Genomic DNA, 19,731 nt, shown 5'->3' with positions numbered 1-19,731 from the left:
TACTGAAATCCTGTTTTGCCAGTTGATAAATTGGATGCAGAACTTCTTATCTCATGGTGGATAGCCCAGTTTGAATTCTTGTGTCTTCACAGGCAGGCAGCTATACGTGGCTACCATCATGGTGGGCTTCATAGTCACTTTGTATGTCTCTTTTTCTAGAAATATTGCATGTGATTACTATGATTGATGTATTTCAGGATCAAACTAAAATTGACTCCAAATCATTCTGGGGTTCAAATCCCTATTCATACCTTATTGGAAACATCATTGTTAGACATATGTACTTTATTATCAGTATAATTTAATTTCGGCTTTTACGAGCAGTGAACTTATTGCCTGCTCTGTAAAATAAGCATTCTTAACTTTCCAGTGCTGGAAGTTGGATTTCCTGACATGATGTGCAAATGCAAAATACATTAATGCATATACAACCCATACAACATCTAACCCACCTGGCACCCAGAGGTTAAAATGAAAATCTCAAATGGAAATTCCAGTGCCAGAACTGTGTTCTTGAGCATATTTTTCTCGTAGTTGGGGTCGGTGGACAGACATCCTCTCACATGGGCGCTATAAACGTCCGCTAATGGAACAAGATGTGGAAACCATCTGCCGGACAATCCTGGTATATTGTCTTAATCACTACAAAGGAGATGAAAATATCAAAAGTTTCATCTGGGATCTGATCACTCCAACTGCAGATGGACAAACACGAGCCTTGGTTAACCACTCTGGTATGTCTACCACCATACCAGTGATAGTGCTATTGTAGGTGGGGGAACCCTCCTGCAGTTGTACTACATACTACTTTTAAACTGTAGCTCACACTACACCTTATGTGCGGGGGAGGGGGGGAGTGGCAGTGGTTCAGTGGGTAGTACTCTTCCTCTGAGTCGGAAATGAACAAATACTCCAGCGTGGTGCTAGAGGGCATTGGGCTGCAGGAGGTGCTGTCTGTCAAATGAGACATGAACCATAGATCCTGACCACCTGTGGTCATTCGTTCCAATGGCAATTTTCACAAAAGCAGGGAATTTAACCCCATTATCCTGGCCAGATTTCACTTTGAGTAATTGCACTCTTCATAGCTAAATTCTTACCGTAGTTTCAACTGACTTTGGTATTCAAAATCTAATGTACTAAATTCTTGTGTTGCTATTCATTGCTAGTTGTCATGTTTCACGTCAGGGGGGCCTGTGGTGGTGGTTAGTTTTTATATCAGTTTGTCAGTAATACACTTTGGGATTCTTGGGATCAAACTACTGCAATTCAGACTGTGAGAAGTGTTGCGGGATGTTTTGTAGGCCTATCTGCACCAGTGCCCAGGGGAAGGAAAGGCAAAAAAGTGAAAGCCCAGAGTTCACAGCCAGTGCTGCAAGATGCTGATTGGCTGGCAAGCTGTAATCCAGATGTCTTGTTTCAAGAGGACAGCTATAAGAAACACCTCAAACATCACTGTAATAAGTAAGTGTGTTTAATTTATAGTGAACTTATAGTTCTTAATATGTGCGAGAACATTCATTTGGGTATCTTTAATATAACCACAGGACCACATAGTGGGGCTGTAAACTGTTGTATGTTGCTGTTAACTTCTGATGAAGCATCACATCAGTTCAGATCAGGCCTGGGTGACTGGATATAATCTTTTAGGTGGATGATTGGCTCTAACAAGGACATTTCAGGAAGAAAGTTTGTTTTGTTCACTAAGCGAAAGAGATTCTTCATTATTCCCAACATGGCAAAAGGAGGAGTGGATCCTGGCTTTAAGACAGCCTCTCCAACAATGTCTGGAATCTCAAGGCTATCCAAAACTGTCCTGATGCTAATAGTTCTCCACAATTTTTTTCTTTCTCCTCCCCGTCTCCCAGACTCATAATCACATCACCTTTTCTTTGAATCCCTTTATGTGGGTTCTTGGCCCTTACCACACCAAACTCCTAGTCCCCAGTTTTACATCTCACCCTCCTCTCATTTTCTCCTACTCTCCCTCTTGCATCTTCTGTTGTACCCAAACATCTCTTCTCCGTAGTACCCAAATATCTGTTCCTTTTGGCCCCTTCTCAGTTTTGCTGCTCTCTTTGCTTGGAACAAAGTTCAACTTCTTGCCTCCCAGGCCTCCGCTTCCCTGTTAATCCTTCTTTAAAATTCAGCCCTCTGGTAGTTGTTCCAATCTTACTTTTCCCATCAAAATCACAACGTCCCATTCCTTCCTGAATCATTCTTCCAAGTCTAGTCTTTCCAAATCTGCAGGGGCAGAGGCTGTCCTATTGGGGTTTTTTTTGTTTTTTTAAAATCTCTGTATATTTTGGTACTATGTAAATGTATAAGAGGAAGGGACCACCTGAATTCTTTTTGCTTTGCTTTTGTAGCATCTTAGACTACATCTACACTTACGGCATCATGTAGAGTACAGATACTACATGCAGCTACACGCCAGAGTGAAAGGCAGGCTGCATCCAGACTTGTCACTGCAGAGTGTAGCTACGTGCTGCAGCGAAAGGCTTCTTTCCCTGCTGCCAGAGCCTTTTGGGCTGTAAGTGTAGCTGTAGCTTTAATAGTTGGGTATTTTGTCACTATTCTTTTTTATCTTATGCTGGTTCTCGTCCACATCTCAGCTATACCTGTTCTGTCCCAGACTTACAACAGGGTTCCCAAACTTTGATCAAAGACCTTGGACCTAATTCTCCTCACCTAAATAAATCTTCTTGTTTTTGTACTGTTACTTTAGCACGTGGATATCCATGAATGTTATATACCCGCATTGAAGTTCCACTCAGAGCTTTGTATGACATATGTTGCATGTTGTCTTACTACTGTCATGCTATTTAAAAGAAATAATCAGTAGTGAAAAGAGATTCTTTGGGCATGTCCTTGGAAGATATTCCTTGGACATGCCCAAAGAATATCTTTTCAGTACTGATTATTTCTTTTTAATAGCATGACAGTAGTTTCTTGGACATATTAGGTGTGGAGTGGAGGAGAAGGGGAAAGGCACTTAAGTTAGTTATCAGTTATTCTCAAGATGTTTGCCATGCTAAGATGCCGTTTCTACCTACTGATGAAAATGAGTAACAGTATGCAAGTCTGTGGCCTCTGATTCTTCTAAACTGTCACTCAAATCCACTTCGTACCTTCATTTGCCCTTCAAATAACTATTTAATTCCTGGTTTCAGAGTAGCAGCCATGTTAGTCTGTATTCACAAAAAGAAAAGGAGTACTTGGGGCACCTTAGAGACTAACCAATTTATTTGAGCATAAGCTTTCGTGAGCTACAGCTCACTTCATCGGATGCATGTAGCTCACGAAAGCTTATGCTCAAATAAATTTGTTAGTCTCTAAGGTCCCACAAGTGCTCCTTTTCTTTTTAATTCCTGCATCACAACCGTCCATTTCAGCCCCCAAATAGATGTCCTGGCCCCTTTCTACATCAATCTAGACATCAGAATCCTAGGCTTCAGTAAATTGGTATCATAACACAATTAATAATATCAGGAAAGCTGATGGCAGCACTGGAACTAGGGGAGCTGCCGCGCCCCCCCCGGGTTTGAAGTCATATCCAGAGCTTACAGCACCCCAACTAAATACATTGTTCCAACTCCAGAATGGCAGGTCATTATGCAGGATCATTTTCAGTCCCAGTCTTATCCCTTCCCAGATTTGCAGGGGCTGTAGAGGCAACATGTTTAGCTCTGGGTGAAGTGGAGGAAGCTTGTTGCTGACTTGAATGACAAGGATGCCGGGGTGGGAAGCAACCAGAACGGGCTCTATAAGGATCAACATTCTGTCTTTCTCTGTGACAATTGCATGCTAGTTTGGTGCATAGGACTTTTGAAAGGGGCAGTGGCATTGCCTGATGAAACCCGTGTTTTTCTCTACTGTCCTCCCTCTTTTCCCCTCTTCCCTTCGTACTTGGCTTGATACAACAACAGCTATTACCATTTTGTCAATATTATGGCACTCAAGATGATGCAATGCCTATGCAGTCATATGTACCTTTCCATGCATGAGCCTGGGAGTGGTCCTTTACAGTGCAAGGATGATGTGAATGCAAGGGTAAGTGGGTGGGAACAGTCTGACACCTGTGTACAATTTTTTAAGTTTTTGACACAAGACTCCAACTACAAAATTCCAACTACAACGTACCCCTTGCTACTGTCACAGGACTTCTTTAAATCACATACCCAAAACTGGGTGTTTGCTGCTGCTCCTAATTGCTGGTGAGGTGCTCTCAAAATTGGTGGTGGTTTGAAGTTTTCACATGCAACCTGGTAATCAGATTTCTGCCTCTCTGATCACCCTCACTACTCCAGGAGCAGCAGCAGTTCAACAGTTGGTGTGATGACTAGATTCAGCTTGAGAGGGTGGGCTGAGCAATCCATTGTAGTCAGCATTGATGTTACTTCATTAATTGGGCAGCAGGGGGTGTCTTTATTGGGTAAATGTAGTTGAGCACATTTTCCAGGTAGATTTTTGCTGTAAGGAATGCTTTCCTAGCCATCTTGAAAATCCAGTCCCTGCCATTTCCAGTTGTCTAAACTTTGACTGTGAATACTTGATAATGGTTCAAAAATTATCTGTAGCATTTCAGAGATGAGACAGAGGAAACCTGAATAACTAAAGTTCCATGTTCTACAAGCAGTTATGTAGATGCACAGGTAAAATAAAATAGCAGTCTGAATACGAAAGTGTAAAAATAGCTAATGTCTCCTAAGGGAAATGGGTGGGATTTTGGTTTTTTCATTCTCTGAAGCAAAAAGTTGTATAATCTGAAAAACCTGACATTCCATATTGAGGGTTTATGGTAAGGTAGTAAAACCAGATTTTATATCTCGTTTATTCCTACAACTTCTGATGTGCTTCCAAAAATGGTATTAAGGCAGCAGCTGAGGAAATTTTATGAGATAATGAAGCAGAACAGTTACTGAAAGCCATCTGCTCAGTTGTTTACAAACTTGCTTCAATACTTCAGAGGCAGTGGTAGAGTACGTGTTTAAACTTCACAAGCTGCACTAGGTAGAACTAAATGAAATGCGCCTGGACTGGGTTGAGCTCGATCCCTCTCTGTGCAGTGTAAGCGGTTGCCAGGCAGGCCTGTTGGAAGCCAGCAGAAAGCACCACACAGAGGTGATTATGTGCCACCATCTGTCACGCTTCAAGCCTACCATACAGCATGGCTAATCAGCCTTGGCAGGATGATGGATGAACAGCAGCAGCTGCCAAAAGCCACTGTTGGCAAACAGTCCTGAAGTTAAGAACTTTTTTCCCCTCTGCCTTCCTCTCCAGGGTCCTGCTGCGTGTCCGCATGCTGTACTATCTAAGACAAGAAGTTATAGGGGACCAAGCAGACAAGATCTTAGAGGGTGCTGACTCAAGGTTAGTGCAAGTGCAGGCTTATTCTTTGCTTTGTAACACGGAATAATATAATCTGAAAATACTGTAATGTGCTATTTAAAGACCTTCATAATCCATCAATTTACACCTCCATTTTCAAGCAACTTGATAAATCATTAAGTACTGGATATTTGGGGGCAAAGGGTGACAAATGGGATTTTGAACTTTCTTTATATTGGAGGATTATTCATTCACTGCTTAAACAATGAATATATTTTTAAAGTTAACATTAAAAAGCTTAAATGAATTACATTTGGACAGTCTTTGAGCATTACACCCCAAAATTCCTACAATTGGACCATTTTTTAAATTATTTTCAGAAATCTTGATTTTAGATTTGTTCCAAGAAATGTATGTTTGCAGAATAGTTTTAAACACGTCACTTCAATGCATATGGGTGTGTGGTGCCTTGTCCTTCAATAGTCATTTTTTTAAAAATGTATACCTGTCTTTACAGTGAAGTAGATGTGTGGATACCTGAACCATTCCATGCTGAGGTTCCTACAGACTGGTGGGATAAAGAAGCAGATAAATCCCTCTTAATTGGAGTATTCAAACATGGTAAGTGATGTCTCACTCTGAGCAAAATGTAGTTGCAAGGCTTTCTGTGTGTAAAACTATTCAGTCATAATATTAACAAGTATAGTTCCAAAGAACTGTTGGCTTCTATCTCCTTTTTTCCCCCTTGTATTAAAAAATCTAATATGAGTTGTAAATATCAGATGCTGTTTTTAAATGTTTGCAGAACATTTGAGAAGAAAACATTACTTTCTTGGCTGTAAATAAAACAAAACCATATTTGTTTTAATAATAGCCGAGCAATACTATAGATCGCCATAAACTTTGCTTCCAGCACTGCTTCACTTGCTAACTCTGCCAGCCAGTGTCAAAGTGGACGGTGGGCTTAACCTCTGCTATTAATCTGTACAAGTGCCTCCTGGGCTTTGTTCCAAGCAATATTTCACAAATGTCAGTGCTGAGAACTCCCGGCTCCCTTGAGTGGGATGCAGCCTTGTTAACTTTGAAAGGCTGGGGATGCAGAGCTGGCATGATATATACAGTGAGCGATTCCTGATTATAATCCCAATTCTCTGGAGGTCGCAGAGGTATTCTCAGCAGCCCAGCCTGACTAAAGGGGAGAATGATGGCTTATAAAACCTTTCATGATTACAGTTTGGCTTGAGGCTCTACAGCAGTTAGGAGCAGTGTGTTGTAGTACAAATCCTAATTGAATTGTGCTGTTCTGCCTATGTACAGCAGCTCAGTTTTGTGGGCTCAGCTGAGGCAAGTCTCGTCTAAAAATCATTTTCCTGCAGTGCACTGTTGGGATCTGCCATTTTCCATCTAGTCAACTTGGGCAGTAAAAAAAGCAAACAGCAGTTTGAAAACTATAGAGGGAACAGTGTCATCTTACTGACATGCATCATCCTAAACCTAATAAGACAGGTTCGCTGGCCTTGCGTACAACCCATGTATGCAGCATTTTTTCAGCTATAATGCGGGTTCTAGCAGGGCCAGAGCTATAGAAAGAGCGGGAGGTGGGGGGTGAAGGAGAAGGGGGTTGAATGTGGAGAACTGCTGCAGAGGTCATAAAGTAACCAGTAAGATGCTTTTCATGTGTCATATAAAATTGGATATTGAAGAAAAGCCTTGAATATCTTCCAGTTTAGTGTTTACTATTGGTTTAAAATGTTTTCACATTAGTACTTTTTGTATTGGCCAAGTTACCCATACAAGAATATTTTGTTACATGAGTAGAAAGAAAATAATTTCTAGGATCCTGAGTTTCTTTATGAAACAGTTTGATTCAAGTCATGGTGGTGATGAGGAAGAGATTTGTTTGTTTTATGAAAATAAATCATGTGCCATTTGTCCTTATGACATAAATCATTCTGTTCAGTTGTGGTGTGATTTTTCTTTTCTTTTTTTTTCTCTTCCCTTCCCTTCCCTTCCCCGCCTTCTACTGCACCCCATACAGGCTATGAGAAGTACAATTCTATGAGAGCTGACCCTTCGCTGTGCTTTCTGGAACGGGTTGGTATGCCTGATGCCAAGGCCATAGCTGCTGAACAGAGAGGGACAGATATGTTAGCAGATGGTGGTGATGGGTAAGAAGGATATTTATAAATAAATAAATAATAAACTGATTTTAATAAAATAAATGCTGTATATATTGGCGTGAGTTCACTTATTGTGTTTACATCTAACTTGAGGATACTAAGTGATAATGTATTAATTAATACAGTGTAAAAAATACTTCAAACTAATATTTTCAGAGAAGCAGATAAATTGAGACAGGTGAACTTGAAACATATTTGTGTATTAATACATCATCACAAATGGATGCTTGGTTGTTTTTTCATACTTGTTCGGTTTTTGTCACTTCTTTTTTGAGACCAATAGCATCAGTAATGTGTGTTGTTTTGGGAAAAATACTTGAGTTCTGTTCTGATAACTATTCTTATTTTAAATTTTGTGTAGAGGAGAGTTTGACAGAGAGGATGAAGATCCAGAATATAAACCAACCAGAACTCCTTTCAAGGATGAAATTGATGTAAGAACCTCAATGTAGTAATGCACATGTGTAATGTTGACATTCAGTGCCTATGTTAAAATGTTCTTAGAATGATGTTTAATTATAAAAGTTCACAAGCTACCAGATAAAACACATTTGTGACAATCATACTTTGCTGCTAGTTTTTTGTTTGTTTGTTTTGGAAGATGGCCCTTTTTCCTCTAAAAGATAAAGCACAACTGAAACCTAAAACTAAAATAACTCTTGTCTTTCTCAAAGGAATTTGCAAACTCACCTCCAGAAGATAAAGAAGAATCCATAGAGAGCCACACGACAAGTAAGGGTCTTGTGAAAGTGAAAAGGGAGGGGCTAATGCAAACTACGTGTTTGTTTGCTATCTGTATTAATGCCAATACTTTGTACTAGCTTGGTCCTTTTGGACAAATCTGTGTTAAAACTTTTTAGTGCTTAGAAAAGCCAAATCTTTCGGAGTCTTAGATCAGGGGTTCCCAAATTTCATTGCACCACGACCCCTTCTAACAACAAAAATTACTTTACAACCCCAGGAGCGGGGACTGAAGCCTGAGCCCACCTGAGCCTCACTGCCCAGGTTGGGGGACCAAAGCCCGAGCCTCACCACTCTGGGCAGGGAGGTGAAAGCTGAAGCTCAAGGGCTTCAGTCCCAGGCACGGGCCCTGCAACCTGAGCCCCGCTGTCCAAGGCTGAAGCCCTTGGGCTTTGGCTATGGGCAGTGGGGCTCAGGTTTCAGCCCTGGGCCCCCAAGTCTAAATCAGCCTTGGTGACCCCATTCAAAGGGGGTTGCGACCCCCTTTGGGATCCTGATGCACAGTTTGAGAACCGCTGTCTTAGATCTTTCCATTAATTCTTAGCTACTTGTGAACCATCCCACTTTATTATGTGTCTTGTTCAGTTTCTGATTACACAGTGGGGTTTATGGGATGATCAAAAAAAAACCCTGTATATTTCAGATATGAAAGTCTAGCCATTGATATTTTTCCAGTGGATAATATTGAAATCATTTAAGATGTTTTTCTCTGTAGTGAGGAAGCTTGCCAAGTGTGAGAGTGAAAAATAAGATGGGAAATTGTAAACTTAAGTGTTTCCTCATAAGGGACTGAATAACTTTAGTACATATGTTTAGAGATCTATCGCATTAACTTTACTCTCTAATGTAAATCTCTTGATGTCACAAAGTCAATAAGGAAGGTGCATGTGATAGAAATATTAGGAATCAGAGGAAGGCAGTTGGCTATACATAAATCTGACAAATGCTTGTGTAACTTTCTGAGGTAGGTTTTTTACTAATCCTATCTATTCCTCCCTTTCAAACAAAAATAGTTATTCCCAATTTTTATTTATTTCACTTCTAGAGTAATGAAGTATACTTTCACCTTACAAAATTAGAATCCTGTTTAGTAATAAAGACTTTTGACATGCCTAATGTTATCCTTACAATACACAAATACTTTTCTGTTCTCTAGGCAAGCACAGTGAAAGCAATGCTGAGTTAGGCCAACTCTACTGGCCCACCACTTCAACCCTGACTACCCGTCTGCGTCGCCTCATTACTGCCTATCAGCGCAGCTATAAAAGGCAACAAATGAGGCAAGAGGCACTAATGAAGACGGACCGACGGAGACGTCGGCCTAGGGAGGAAGTGAGAGCACTAGAAGCAGAAAGAGAAGCTATAATAACTGAAAAACGTCAAAAGTGAGTTTAAGATTTCTTCCCCCAAATGCCAGAGGAGGATATCTATGAAAATGTATGTTGCCATCACTTCAGTTTTGCTTTGGATGAATAGTTGATCTTTGGGGTCTTCAGGTGCATCTAAACTGCTGTCAGGCCTTGTTCTAACTATTCTTAATTTTTTGCACTCTAGATGGACAAGAAGAGAAGAAGCGGATTTTTATCGTGTAGTTTCTACTTTTGGGATTATTTTTGACCCTATGAAACAGCAGTTTGACTGGAACCAGTTCAGAGCTTTTGCTAGGCTCGATAAGAAGTCCGATGAAAGTTTGGAGAAGTACTTCAATTGTTTTGTGACTATGTGCAGGCGGGTATGCCGAATGCCAGCCAAACCAGATGAAGGTAAGTTTATAATAATAAAAATCCACATGAATAACTTACTCTCTTAAAATCAAGAGACCAATCCTGTTGAAACAGGATTAGATAATAAAACGTAGTAATTGGAAAAATTACAAACTTTGTAATTTTTAAAAACCAATTCATATATTCAATCAGGTTAAACAATGAAAATCCAATTTTGTTACAGAACCACCTGATCTTTCCACCATGATTGAGCCAATCACAGAGGAGCGTGCGTCTAGAACTTTATATCGCATAGAACTGTTACGGAAAATCCGTGAGCAGGTTCTCCATCACCCTCAGTTGGGGGAGAGGCTAAAATTGTGCCAGCCAAGCTTGGATCTGCCAGAGTGGTGGGAGTGTGGTAAACATGACAAAGACTTACTGATTGGTGCTGCTAAACATGGAGTCAGTAGAACAGATTATCACATCCTGAATGACCCTGAACTCTCTTTTCTTGATGCCCACAGAAATTTTGCTCAAAACAGAGGGGCAGGTAATGCAAGTAGTGTGTCTTCACTAAACCCACTGGGTGCTGGCTGCAGTCAAACGCCCCCTATTGTTCCATCCACACCAGTACAAGACGACAAGGCTACAGAACAAGCTGAGTCTAAAATTGAGGGGTCTGAAAATTCAGCAGCCAAAGAAAAGTCTGATATTAAAGAGGAGACAGATATTACAGAAAAAGGCATTAAGCAGGAATGTGATGCTGAGGCTGAGCCTGGACCTGTTAAATGTGAAAGGAAAGCTATAGAAATGAGTACAGATGTAGATCCAAAATCTATTTCTGAAAAAGGTTCAGAAGAGGACGAAGAGGAGAAACTTGATGATGATGACAAATCAGAAGAGTCCTCCCAACCTGAAGGTAATGCACACAGAAATGATTTGACGAACATAGAACAGTCATGAAGCTAATGTTAAAAGTTGTGCCAGCTGATAGTTGGCATCCAAGGAGCTGTTATGGCAGCTGAGGATTGGACAGATGCATCTGCTCCCCAGCCACTCTCCCTAGGCCAATGGTCCAAATAGGGTGGTGTAAGAGCAGCTACAACAGCCCTGTTTCACCTGGGGATTCCCCCACAGCAGGTCAATATCGAGATAGCTAATTGAGCCAATAATATAGGCCCTTGGCACCATCAGAGCACAGAGAGGCTGTAGAAGGGCAAAGGATATGCCCCAACAATTATTCAATAAGTGTCTAAATTACAAGCATTACTGTGCCTCAAGATTATCAATCTTACTTTTTAGTTACTGTTTTAAAATCTTTCAGTAGAAACCTGAAATCCTTCTCTGAAAGGGTTAACAAAATGTTATATTAAATTCCACTTTTTTCACCCTGAAATGCCAATAGTTTGACCTCTGCAAGATTTTGGTCAGCATTTTATAGCAGAAGAATTTAAGTTAGTGGTTTTCTTCAGTAGGGTATGGAAAGCTCCTCTGGAAAAAGAATATTGTTTATGCCAAATGTTACTCATCTCTGAAGCTGCAACATGACTAATCTGTATGACAAAAAGACCAAAAATTTTTTGTCAAATTTTGTTCTTTTAAAAAAAAAAAGTGTACCTTTCTCCTCTACATTCCACATTTCAACCAAAGATTTTGAGTTAGGATTGGTTTGTTTGTAGCTAATACTTGGTGATTGTTATTCCTCAGCAGGAACAGTTTCTCAGGGTAAGAATTTTGATGAAGAAAGCAATGCATCTATGAGCACTGCAAGGGATGAAACCCGTGATGGATTCTATTTGGAAGATGGAGATCCTTCAGTCGCTCAGTTGCTTCATGAGAGAACGTTTGCCTTTTCTTTCTGGCCTAAGGTTGGTTCATGATTGAGTGGTACCTTCCTCAGTATGAATAGAATATGGAAAACTTCCTGCTTTATTTCATGAATAGTCTTTCACTTTTGCAGTATGTATGTTTATGGTCTAAGAGAGACCTAGGAAGTTTATGAAATAAGGTTGTAAATTTCAGTTTCTTTGAGAGTAGGCAGAGAAAAAGTAGGAGTTACATTAAGTTCTTTGGTACATACAGGCTGGTAAAATACATTATTTTTCTCGCAAACTATATATCCTTATGTCAACAGAGTCACACTTTCGTTGATAGAAGCAAATGTATGACCTTGATTTATAGGTTTCATCTGCAGAGGCTCCTATAGTGTTAAGAGCAGAGGTTTGGAAGATCACCATTTATGTTGGGGGTGAGGAGATTGTAGAGAGAGCATACGAATGACCTACTTGTTCCATTTTATAATGGAACCATTATATAATGTTGACAGATGTAATTGTATTAAGGTTTCCTGTAAACGTAAGCAGCAACTGTAGATGAAGTTTTATCTTGTATTTTATTTTTGTCACAATGCAGAAAATTATTTAATAGGAAACATCTATAAAACAGTGATTTTGTGATAAATCCTTATAAATTTGTTTCCCGGTTTTGCAAAGAGGGTAGGGAGAGAAATAAAGTAGTAATAGTCTTAAGCTTACTAATCACCATAACAGGGCCATCTGGTTTAGAAACAAAACTTGCTCTAATAGGCTTATTCCTGGGGAAAGCAGGCAGTCTGCTGCAGCTGCTGAGACTTGCTAGTGGCTTTTGCAGTGTTCTGCTGTTCAGGAAGCTAAAGGACGATCCTATTCCCCCTAATCGGCAGTATTTTTCATATAGTGTTTTTCAGTATATTTCAAGCAAGCTAGAATACAAAATCATTGAATACTGAAACGGAAAAATCAAGTGATCCTTCTTTTTCATTTCATAAAATAATTTTAGAAAACATTAAAAATGCTAAAATCAGCTATTGCTAGATTCAGAAAGTTTCACCAAAGGAGTTTAAAGGTTCATAGTAACACATGCTTTTAATCTGTAAATTCTAAGTAAACTAAACTGTACTTAGAATTTTTTTTAATGTACACGCTTCAATGAAATTTGAAGTGATGATGGGTGTGGAATGAAAATTGACATTCATTAGATGTCCCTAGGTTGGTGCCCGTTTCATAATGTTGAACTTTATTACTAGTGACGCTAATGAGGAACCAATTCCTGGGACAGAATTGCAGAATCCAGCCTGCTGGATTTGAAATACCATCGCTTTAAGATACTGATTGCAAATATTTTAATTCTCCTGTCCTAACTGATGATTTTGCTGAACAACTGAAGTTTAGCATTATGTAAACAATAGTGAGTGCTTTGTAAACGTGTCAACTAGTGTAATATTTCTTTATAGAAAACGAGTTTCCCCCAACACACGCTTTAGTTTTAAACTATGAAAAGTAACTTCATCTCTCTCCACCATAATTCTCAACATGTGAACTGTTTTATTTAGAACATGTGAACTGTTTTATTTAGACAACTAGTTTATTTTCTGGTCGGTAAGATTCTGTTAAATATTTTTGCTTGTGTTTCTCAAGTATTCCAGGCTATTAAACTGTGCAGTTGTGCTTAGTCTGACTGAGTTTAAATGACTACTTTCACACCAAATGTTCATTATATACTCTCCTTTATGCAGGACCGAGTAATGATCAACCGATTAGACAACATCTGTGAAGCAGTGCTAAAAGGGAAGTGGCCAGTAAATAGGCGCCAGATGTTTGATTTCCAGGGGCTCATACCTGGGTATACTCCGACAGCTGTGGACAGCCCTCTACAGAAAAGGAGCTTTGCAGAGCTCTCCATGGTTGGTCAAGCCAGCATCAGTGGTAGTGAAGATATCTCTGCTTCTCCTCAGTTGTCAAAGGCAAGTTGGATCTTTCTGGTTACATTATAGAAAAAGGAACCTCATTTTGCATGTTAAGTAACTGGGGGGGCGGGAAGATTAAAAGAAAAATAGGCTGCTTTAAACTGCTTTATTGAATAAAATGAGGTCTTTCTGTCTTTTAAAATGTTTGTGCAATCTGTCTCTCGTATGGTCAAGTGGGCCATCAGATTTTTTCTAACATTCTAACAGCTTTATTGGTAATTAGAAATGCTCATTTTTTATTAGGAAGATGCACTCAATTTATCAGTCCCACGTCAGCGGAGGAGGAGACGGAGAAAGATTGAAATTGAGGCTGAGAGAGCGGCCAAGAGGAGAAATCTTATGGAAATGGTTGCCCAGTTACGAGAGTCTCAGGTGGTCTCAGAAAATGGACAAGAAAAAGTTGTAGATTTATCAAAGGCCTCACGAGAGGCAACAAGTTCTACCTCAAATTTTTCATCTGTTACTTCTAAGTTTATCTTGCCTAATGTGTCCACACCAGTGTCTGATGCCTTTAAAACTCAAATGGAGTTGCTGCAAGCAGGTCTTTCACGCACACCCACAAGGCATCTACTAAATGGTTCTTTAATGGATGGAGAACCGCCCATGAAGAGGAGGAGAGGAAGGAGGAAAAATGTAGAAGGGCTTGATCTATTGTTTATGAGCAACAAACGGACATCGCTGACTGTTGTAAGAGAGCAGTATTTTTTTCTGTTTGTTCCTCTGTATCTATTACTCTAGGTATCTGAGTGCTATTGTAGTCAAAATTACTGTGTAGAAATTTCCTCTCTTTACTAAGTCCATCAGCTCCTCGTTCATATTCGGAGCTATATTTTCTTCAGTTAAAGACCAAAATGTTATGAATTTCAAATTAAGCACTTTTAACTGTGACAAATGACAACTTTGTTATGTGTAGTAATCACCTCTTAAATAGTAACTACAAATTTCACTCTTCACAAAAACCTTATAGGTGCACTGAGAAAATGGAATTCCAGTTTGAGGTTTTACTGAATACTAATTATGGTGAAAAGAGGAAAGATCAGGGACTCTGCACTGGGAACAGCTAGAAAATAGTCTCAAAACTGGGCTTTTGGGCTATAATGTGCACTTGTAAAATAATCGCTAAACTTCCCAAATGTCCTTAATGTTACAATATTGCTTTCTATGGTAAGATTTATTCAAACACCTTTAATAGTCTAGGGAGATTCTCTGATGGGTAAGCTCTGATTTTAGCTAGTCATTCTGGGAAATCACTTATCCCAGGTAATATTCCTTAGACGAGAAAATTCATACCCGCATCAATTTTATGCAGGAGGATGCAGAAGTGACCAAAGTATTTGAAGACGATATGGAGACCCCACCAGCAAGAAACATTCCATCTCCTGGACAACTGGACCCAGACACTCGGATCCCTGTAATTAACTTAGAGGATGGGACCAGGCTGGTGGGAGAGGATGCTCCTAAAAACAAGGATTTAATTGAATGGCTTAAATCACATCCTACCTATACGGTTGATATGCCAAGTTATGTACCAGTAAGTAGATGTTACATATAAAACTATAGCTTATATCAAATTAGTGTGGCTTTAAGGCTTGAGAAATTGAAGCAAGTTTCTTGAAAGAGATTGTGAAGACCAGGCATACTTATATAGTGTCTGATGCTACATCCTGTTGAAGTCAGTCCTAGTTTTCTCCTAGACTTCATTGAAAATGGGACCCACAGGTTGCCATAGGTTGTTATTTTAACTTCATTTTTATATTTACATTTAACAGCGATGTGTGTATTGGAAAATATACATCAAATTGTGCAGAATGTTTGTTTCCCTCTGGCAAAAAAAGGATAAGATTTTTGAGAAAATCTTAAAGAAAGGAAATTGGCTATATAGAGTCCTAAAAAATTTTGTTGCAATGAGTTGGTTGAAGGGTTATTTCTTTTGACCGGAAAATGGAAAAACCTAAAGCAATACATTTTGTTTTCTCCTTTTAGAAGAGTGCAGATGTGCTGTTTTCCCCATTTCAGAAGCCGAAGCAAAAACGACACAGATGTCGAAACCCTAATAAATTGGATATAAATACGTTGACAGGAGAAGAGAGGGTACCCGTTGTAAATAAACGAAATGGAAAGAAGGTAATACTTTGACTAGTCCTCTACTCTGCTAGAGCCGTTTCACAGCATCTCTAGCACCCAGGAAGCAAGTCTTTCATGCCAAGATGATTTAGGGGGCCTGCATCCCCCCCCCCCCCAATTTACATCTCTTTTAGCTAGTGGGTGAATAATTTGCTGAACAATGTTTGACTTCTTTGTGAAATTTTTAAAATGAAATATTTAACTAACTTTTTAAATTATTGACTCTGCTTGAATTACAAATATTAATTCAAAAATAATCAGACTTCCAACTAGTATCTAAGGGCTTGTCTATACAGACAGTTAGTACACACCATGCTAGAACACTATAGATTTACACCCAAGCTGGCCCCACATGAAGTTTCAGCAAAGACATGACCTAAGATGGACAGTATCCCTTAATCACCTCTGAATTGCACCACTAAAAGTCATTATAACCTCCTTTTAGAAAATAAAAATAATCTACTGCATATGAAATGTGTGCATTGTTTCATTCTTTAAAAGTCATTAATGTTTGTAATTAGATGGGTGGAGCTATGGCCCCTCCAATGAAGGACCTGCCAAGGTGGTTGGAAGAAAATCCTGAATTTGCTGTTGCTCCAGACTGGACTGATATTGTTAAGCAGTCTGTAAGTATAAGACTCAGTTGTGTTCCATTTAAAGTTTATTTGCAAAAAGAAATCAACACTGTATACATTTTCCCCACATAGGCATTGACTGTTAAGCCTTTAGCCTGTAGCTTGTTTTGAACTAAGGAAATATTAGTGGCAGGATGGGGTTATCTGGCATTTGGGAGAGGATGATAGAAACATGCGTGGGATTGCAGTAGATCGTGCACTAGTGGCTACCTTGAACATTTATTATACATTAAGGTTTTTTCATAATCATATAAATATGAGTGACTGCTAAATACAAATACTCATTCACTAATTGAATATGAATCAAATAATGGTCACATCCATATAAGAAATGGATTCTTCAATTGACGCATATTGGTATCAACCAGCATCCAGAGGTTAACTTTTCCGGCTGTTCATTTTAAAAGATTGGTCTGAAGCAGAAGCAAGCAACGCTGCAAATACTCATTTATTCTGTTAAAGTGTAGGGTAATGCCCAGCTGATAAACAGTAGTTCAGTAGAAACAGAAAAACCGTGACCAGCGTGTAATTGCAGTGTTTTCATCGTATTTTAATTGAATTTGGTGAGCAGTCTGTGAAATATGTTTCACAGGTTTGATTCTATTCAGCATGTTTTGTCCATCATTGTGATGATATGTATAAAATTAGCATTTTTTGCAGTTCACTTTGTTCCGTTTCCTATGCTTTCTGCCAGCTCCCAGCATTCATGTTAGTCAGTCTCCATTAGTCATTTGCCAAATTTGAGGTTTTTTTGTTATAACCAACATGGAAGAATTCAAAATATTGTATAACAATTCTTCTCTCTCTCTCATGACACATTAAACATATATGCTGAATATTGAACACTGACAGTGCATAAGCAACCATTCCTATTTAAAGTATATTGATAACGAATCTTTTTTTCACCTCTTTGTTCAGGGTTTTGTTCCAGAGTCCATGTTTGACCGTCTTCTCACAGGACCAGTTGTGAGAGAGGAAGGAGCAAGCAGAAGAGGAAGAAGGCCAAAAAGTGAAATTGCCAAAGCAGCTGCAGCAGCTGCCGCTGTAGCTTCAACTTCGGGAATCAACCCACTGCTAATGAACAGTCTATTTGCTGGAATGGACCTCACAAGCCTTCAGAATCTACAGAATCTACAGTCTCTCCAGCTTGCTGGTCTCATGGGCTTCCCTCCAGGACTAGCAACAGCTGCGGCTGCTGGAGGTGATTCTAAAAATCCAGCTGCCATGCTGCCTCTGATGTTGCCAGGGATGGCAGGATTGCCCAACATGTTTGGACTGGGTGGATTGTTGAATAACCCCATAACAGCTGCTCCTGGAAACACCACTCCTGCCTCCAGTCAAGGAGAAACTGAAGATGGCACTTCAAAAGCAGAAGAGAAGAAAAATGAGAACGAAGAGGAGAACAAAGACTCTGAGAAAAGCACAGACGTTGTTTCTGCTACTGACTCTGCAAATGGATCTGTCAGTGCTCCCACTGCTGCCACCGCCACCAGCAACAACACTGGATTGCCCACAAACCCTCTGGCCTTCAATCCTTTCCTGCTGTCCACCATGGCTCCTGGCCTGTTCTACCCATCTATGTTTCTACCTCCAGGACTGGGAGGATTGACACTGCCTGGTTTCCCAGGATTAGCCGGACTTCAGAATGCAGTGGGCTCCAATGAAGAAAAGGCTACTGACAAAACTGAAGGGGCTGCATTTAAAGAAGAGGAGAATTTAGAAGGCAGTGATGCAGAGGAGAGCCTTGATAAAACTGCAGATTCCTCCGTTTTAGAAGATGAAATAGCACAGGGTGAAGAATTAGACTCGCTTGACGGGGGGGATGAAATAGAAAACAATGAAAATGATGAATAACCAGTACCAATTACAGTTAAAGTGTTTTAAACTTTTGACAAGTGGTAGTCCTACTGTTTACACTCACAGTTAATGTCCATACTTAGTTTTTATAAGCTGTTCTGTAACATAGTGTAGCAAAAAAAAAAAAGTTTCAAGTCATGTTATACAGATGTGTCAAAAGGTATCTTGGTCATTAAGTATTGTGCAGTGCATTATTTATTATCCCTAGGAGAGATGAAATTTGAGAGGTGATCATGTCTTTTTAAGGAAATTGACATAATGCTCTGCTTTTTTTTTCTTTTGGTACCATTGGTATTATTATAAAAGCAGCAATTTGTAATCAAGTGGCACTAATAGAAGGAAGTGCTGCTTAAAGGAAGTATGAAGTTATATATTTAATTTTTTTTATTTTTAATTTTTGCTGTGAAGGTCAAGATGAAATTTACCATACATATCATACTTGCGCATCATTTTGACTGTATGGGAGTTCATACACTCGCGCGTGCACACACCCACACACACACTCTTTCTGACAATCTCCATGATAGTGTGAATGTCTCTGTCTTGAGACACAGCAATAATAAGGCAGCTGTTGAATGTGAAGAGTACCTTTTGGAAATTAACCCACTGAGAAGGTTCTTACAGGATAAAACTACAGTTTAATCGTCTCGTGATCTTGTAATGCACTGGTATAAACAAAAAAAAAAGAAAGAGAAAAAAAAAAAAGAAAATCAGGTACCTTTTTTAAATTAAAGGACTTTGTTACTTTAGCCACAAAGCTAAACAGCATTACCTCAACTCTAAACTAGCCTTGAAGTTTACAGACATGACTTTGTAAATGTATTGTTTCCTTTGTTGTGATGTCTTTTCATTTTTTTCTTTGGGAACTGCTATCATGTAAGATAAGATGTAAATTGCTGCCAACTGTAGTAATGATGCTTTTAATAAAAGTGGCCCATGATATGCAGAGCTGTGATTACAGAATGTAGCGTTTAGAGACATGACCAATGGTGTTCTCTCTCTCTCTCTAGGTGTGGGGTTTTTGGTTTTTTGACGGGTTGGGGGTGTATTTGCAGTAGAAGCAAAATACATCATTGTGGCTTTTTGTACAGTTTCTTGCTATATCCTCTTTTACTAGATTAACTGTTAATAATATGTTGAACTGATTCGTCTTCAGGAGCCTAAGCGGGATGAAAAATCTTGAATTACCTTTGCATTATTCCACTCTAACTCACTACAGAAAAACACAAAAACCTTGCATTACTCCCTCGAAAGGGCATGTGGGACTGAGAATACTTTAAAATGCGTTCAGCATGTGATAATGTGGTACACTAAAGAACAAAAGGGCAAAAGAAAAATGAGGCTTTAATAGGCACAATATCTAGGTCATTTAT

At 39.4% G+C, this 19,731-nt stretch overlaps 1 protein-coding gene across 4 annotated transcripts in view; it reads left to right on the top strand.

The window, feature by feature from the left end:
* Positions 1 to 19,327, top strand: part of CHD7 (chromodomain helicase DNA binding protein 7) — a 184,520-nt gene extending 165,193 nt beyond the window's left edge. For 3 of the 4 annotated variants that reach the window (XM_084619504.1, XM_084619506.1, XM_084619505.1), the window contains exons 22-38: positions 535 to 734; positions 1,305 to 1,464; positions 5,284 to 5,373; positions 5,849 to 5,952; positions 7,370 to 7,499; positions 7,873 to 7,945; positions 8,186 to 8,243; positions 9,409 to 9,637; positions 9,807 to 10,015; positions 10,200 to 10,877; positions 11,666 to 11,826; positions 13,512 to 13,739; positions 13,986 to 14,429; positions 15,052 to 15,273; positions 15,726 to 15,866; positions 16,388 to 16,492; positions 17,420 to 19,327. In XM_084619504.1, coding sequence (XP_084475630.1) covers positions 535 to 734; positions 1,305 to 1,464; positions 5,284 to 5,373; positions 5,849 to 5,952; positions 7,370 to 7,499; positions 7,873 to 7,945; positions 8,186 to 8,243; positions 9,409 to 9,637; positions 9,807 to 10,015; positions 10,200 to 10,877; positions 11,666 to 11,826; positions 13,512 to 13,739; positions 13,986 to 14,429; positions 15,052 to 15,273; positions 15,726 to 15,866; positions 16,388 to 16,492; positions 17,420 to 18,355 — 4,168 coding nt within the window. In that variant the 3' untranslated portion in view covers positions 18,356 to 19,327. The remainder of the gene's footprint in view (positions 1 to 534; positions 735 to 1,304; positions 1,465 to 5,283; positions 5,374 to 5,848; positions 5,953 to 7,369; positions 7,500 to 7,872; positions 7,946 to 8,185; positions 8,244 to 9,408; positions 9,638 to 9,806; positions 10,016 to 10,199; positions 10,878 to 11,665; positions 11,827 to 13,511; positions 13,740 to 13,985; positions 14,430 to 15,051; positions 15,274 to 15,725; positions 15,867 to 16,387; positions 16,493 to 17,419) is intronic. The other variant, XM_084619507.1, reaches the window with a different exon arrangement.
* The last annotated feature ends 404 nt before the right edge of the window (positions 19,328 to 19,731 follow it).

This window comes from Lepidochelys olivacea, assembly GCF_965140295.1.
Source record: "Lepidochelys olivacea isolate rLepOli2 genome assembly, chromosome: 2".
Lineage (NCBI taxonomy): Eukaryota > Metazoa > Chordata > Testudines > Cheloniidae > Lepidochelys > Lepidochelys olivacea.
Note: the sequence above shows the minus strand (reverse complement) of the source record. Positions and strands in the feature narration are given on the sequence as shown.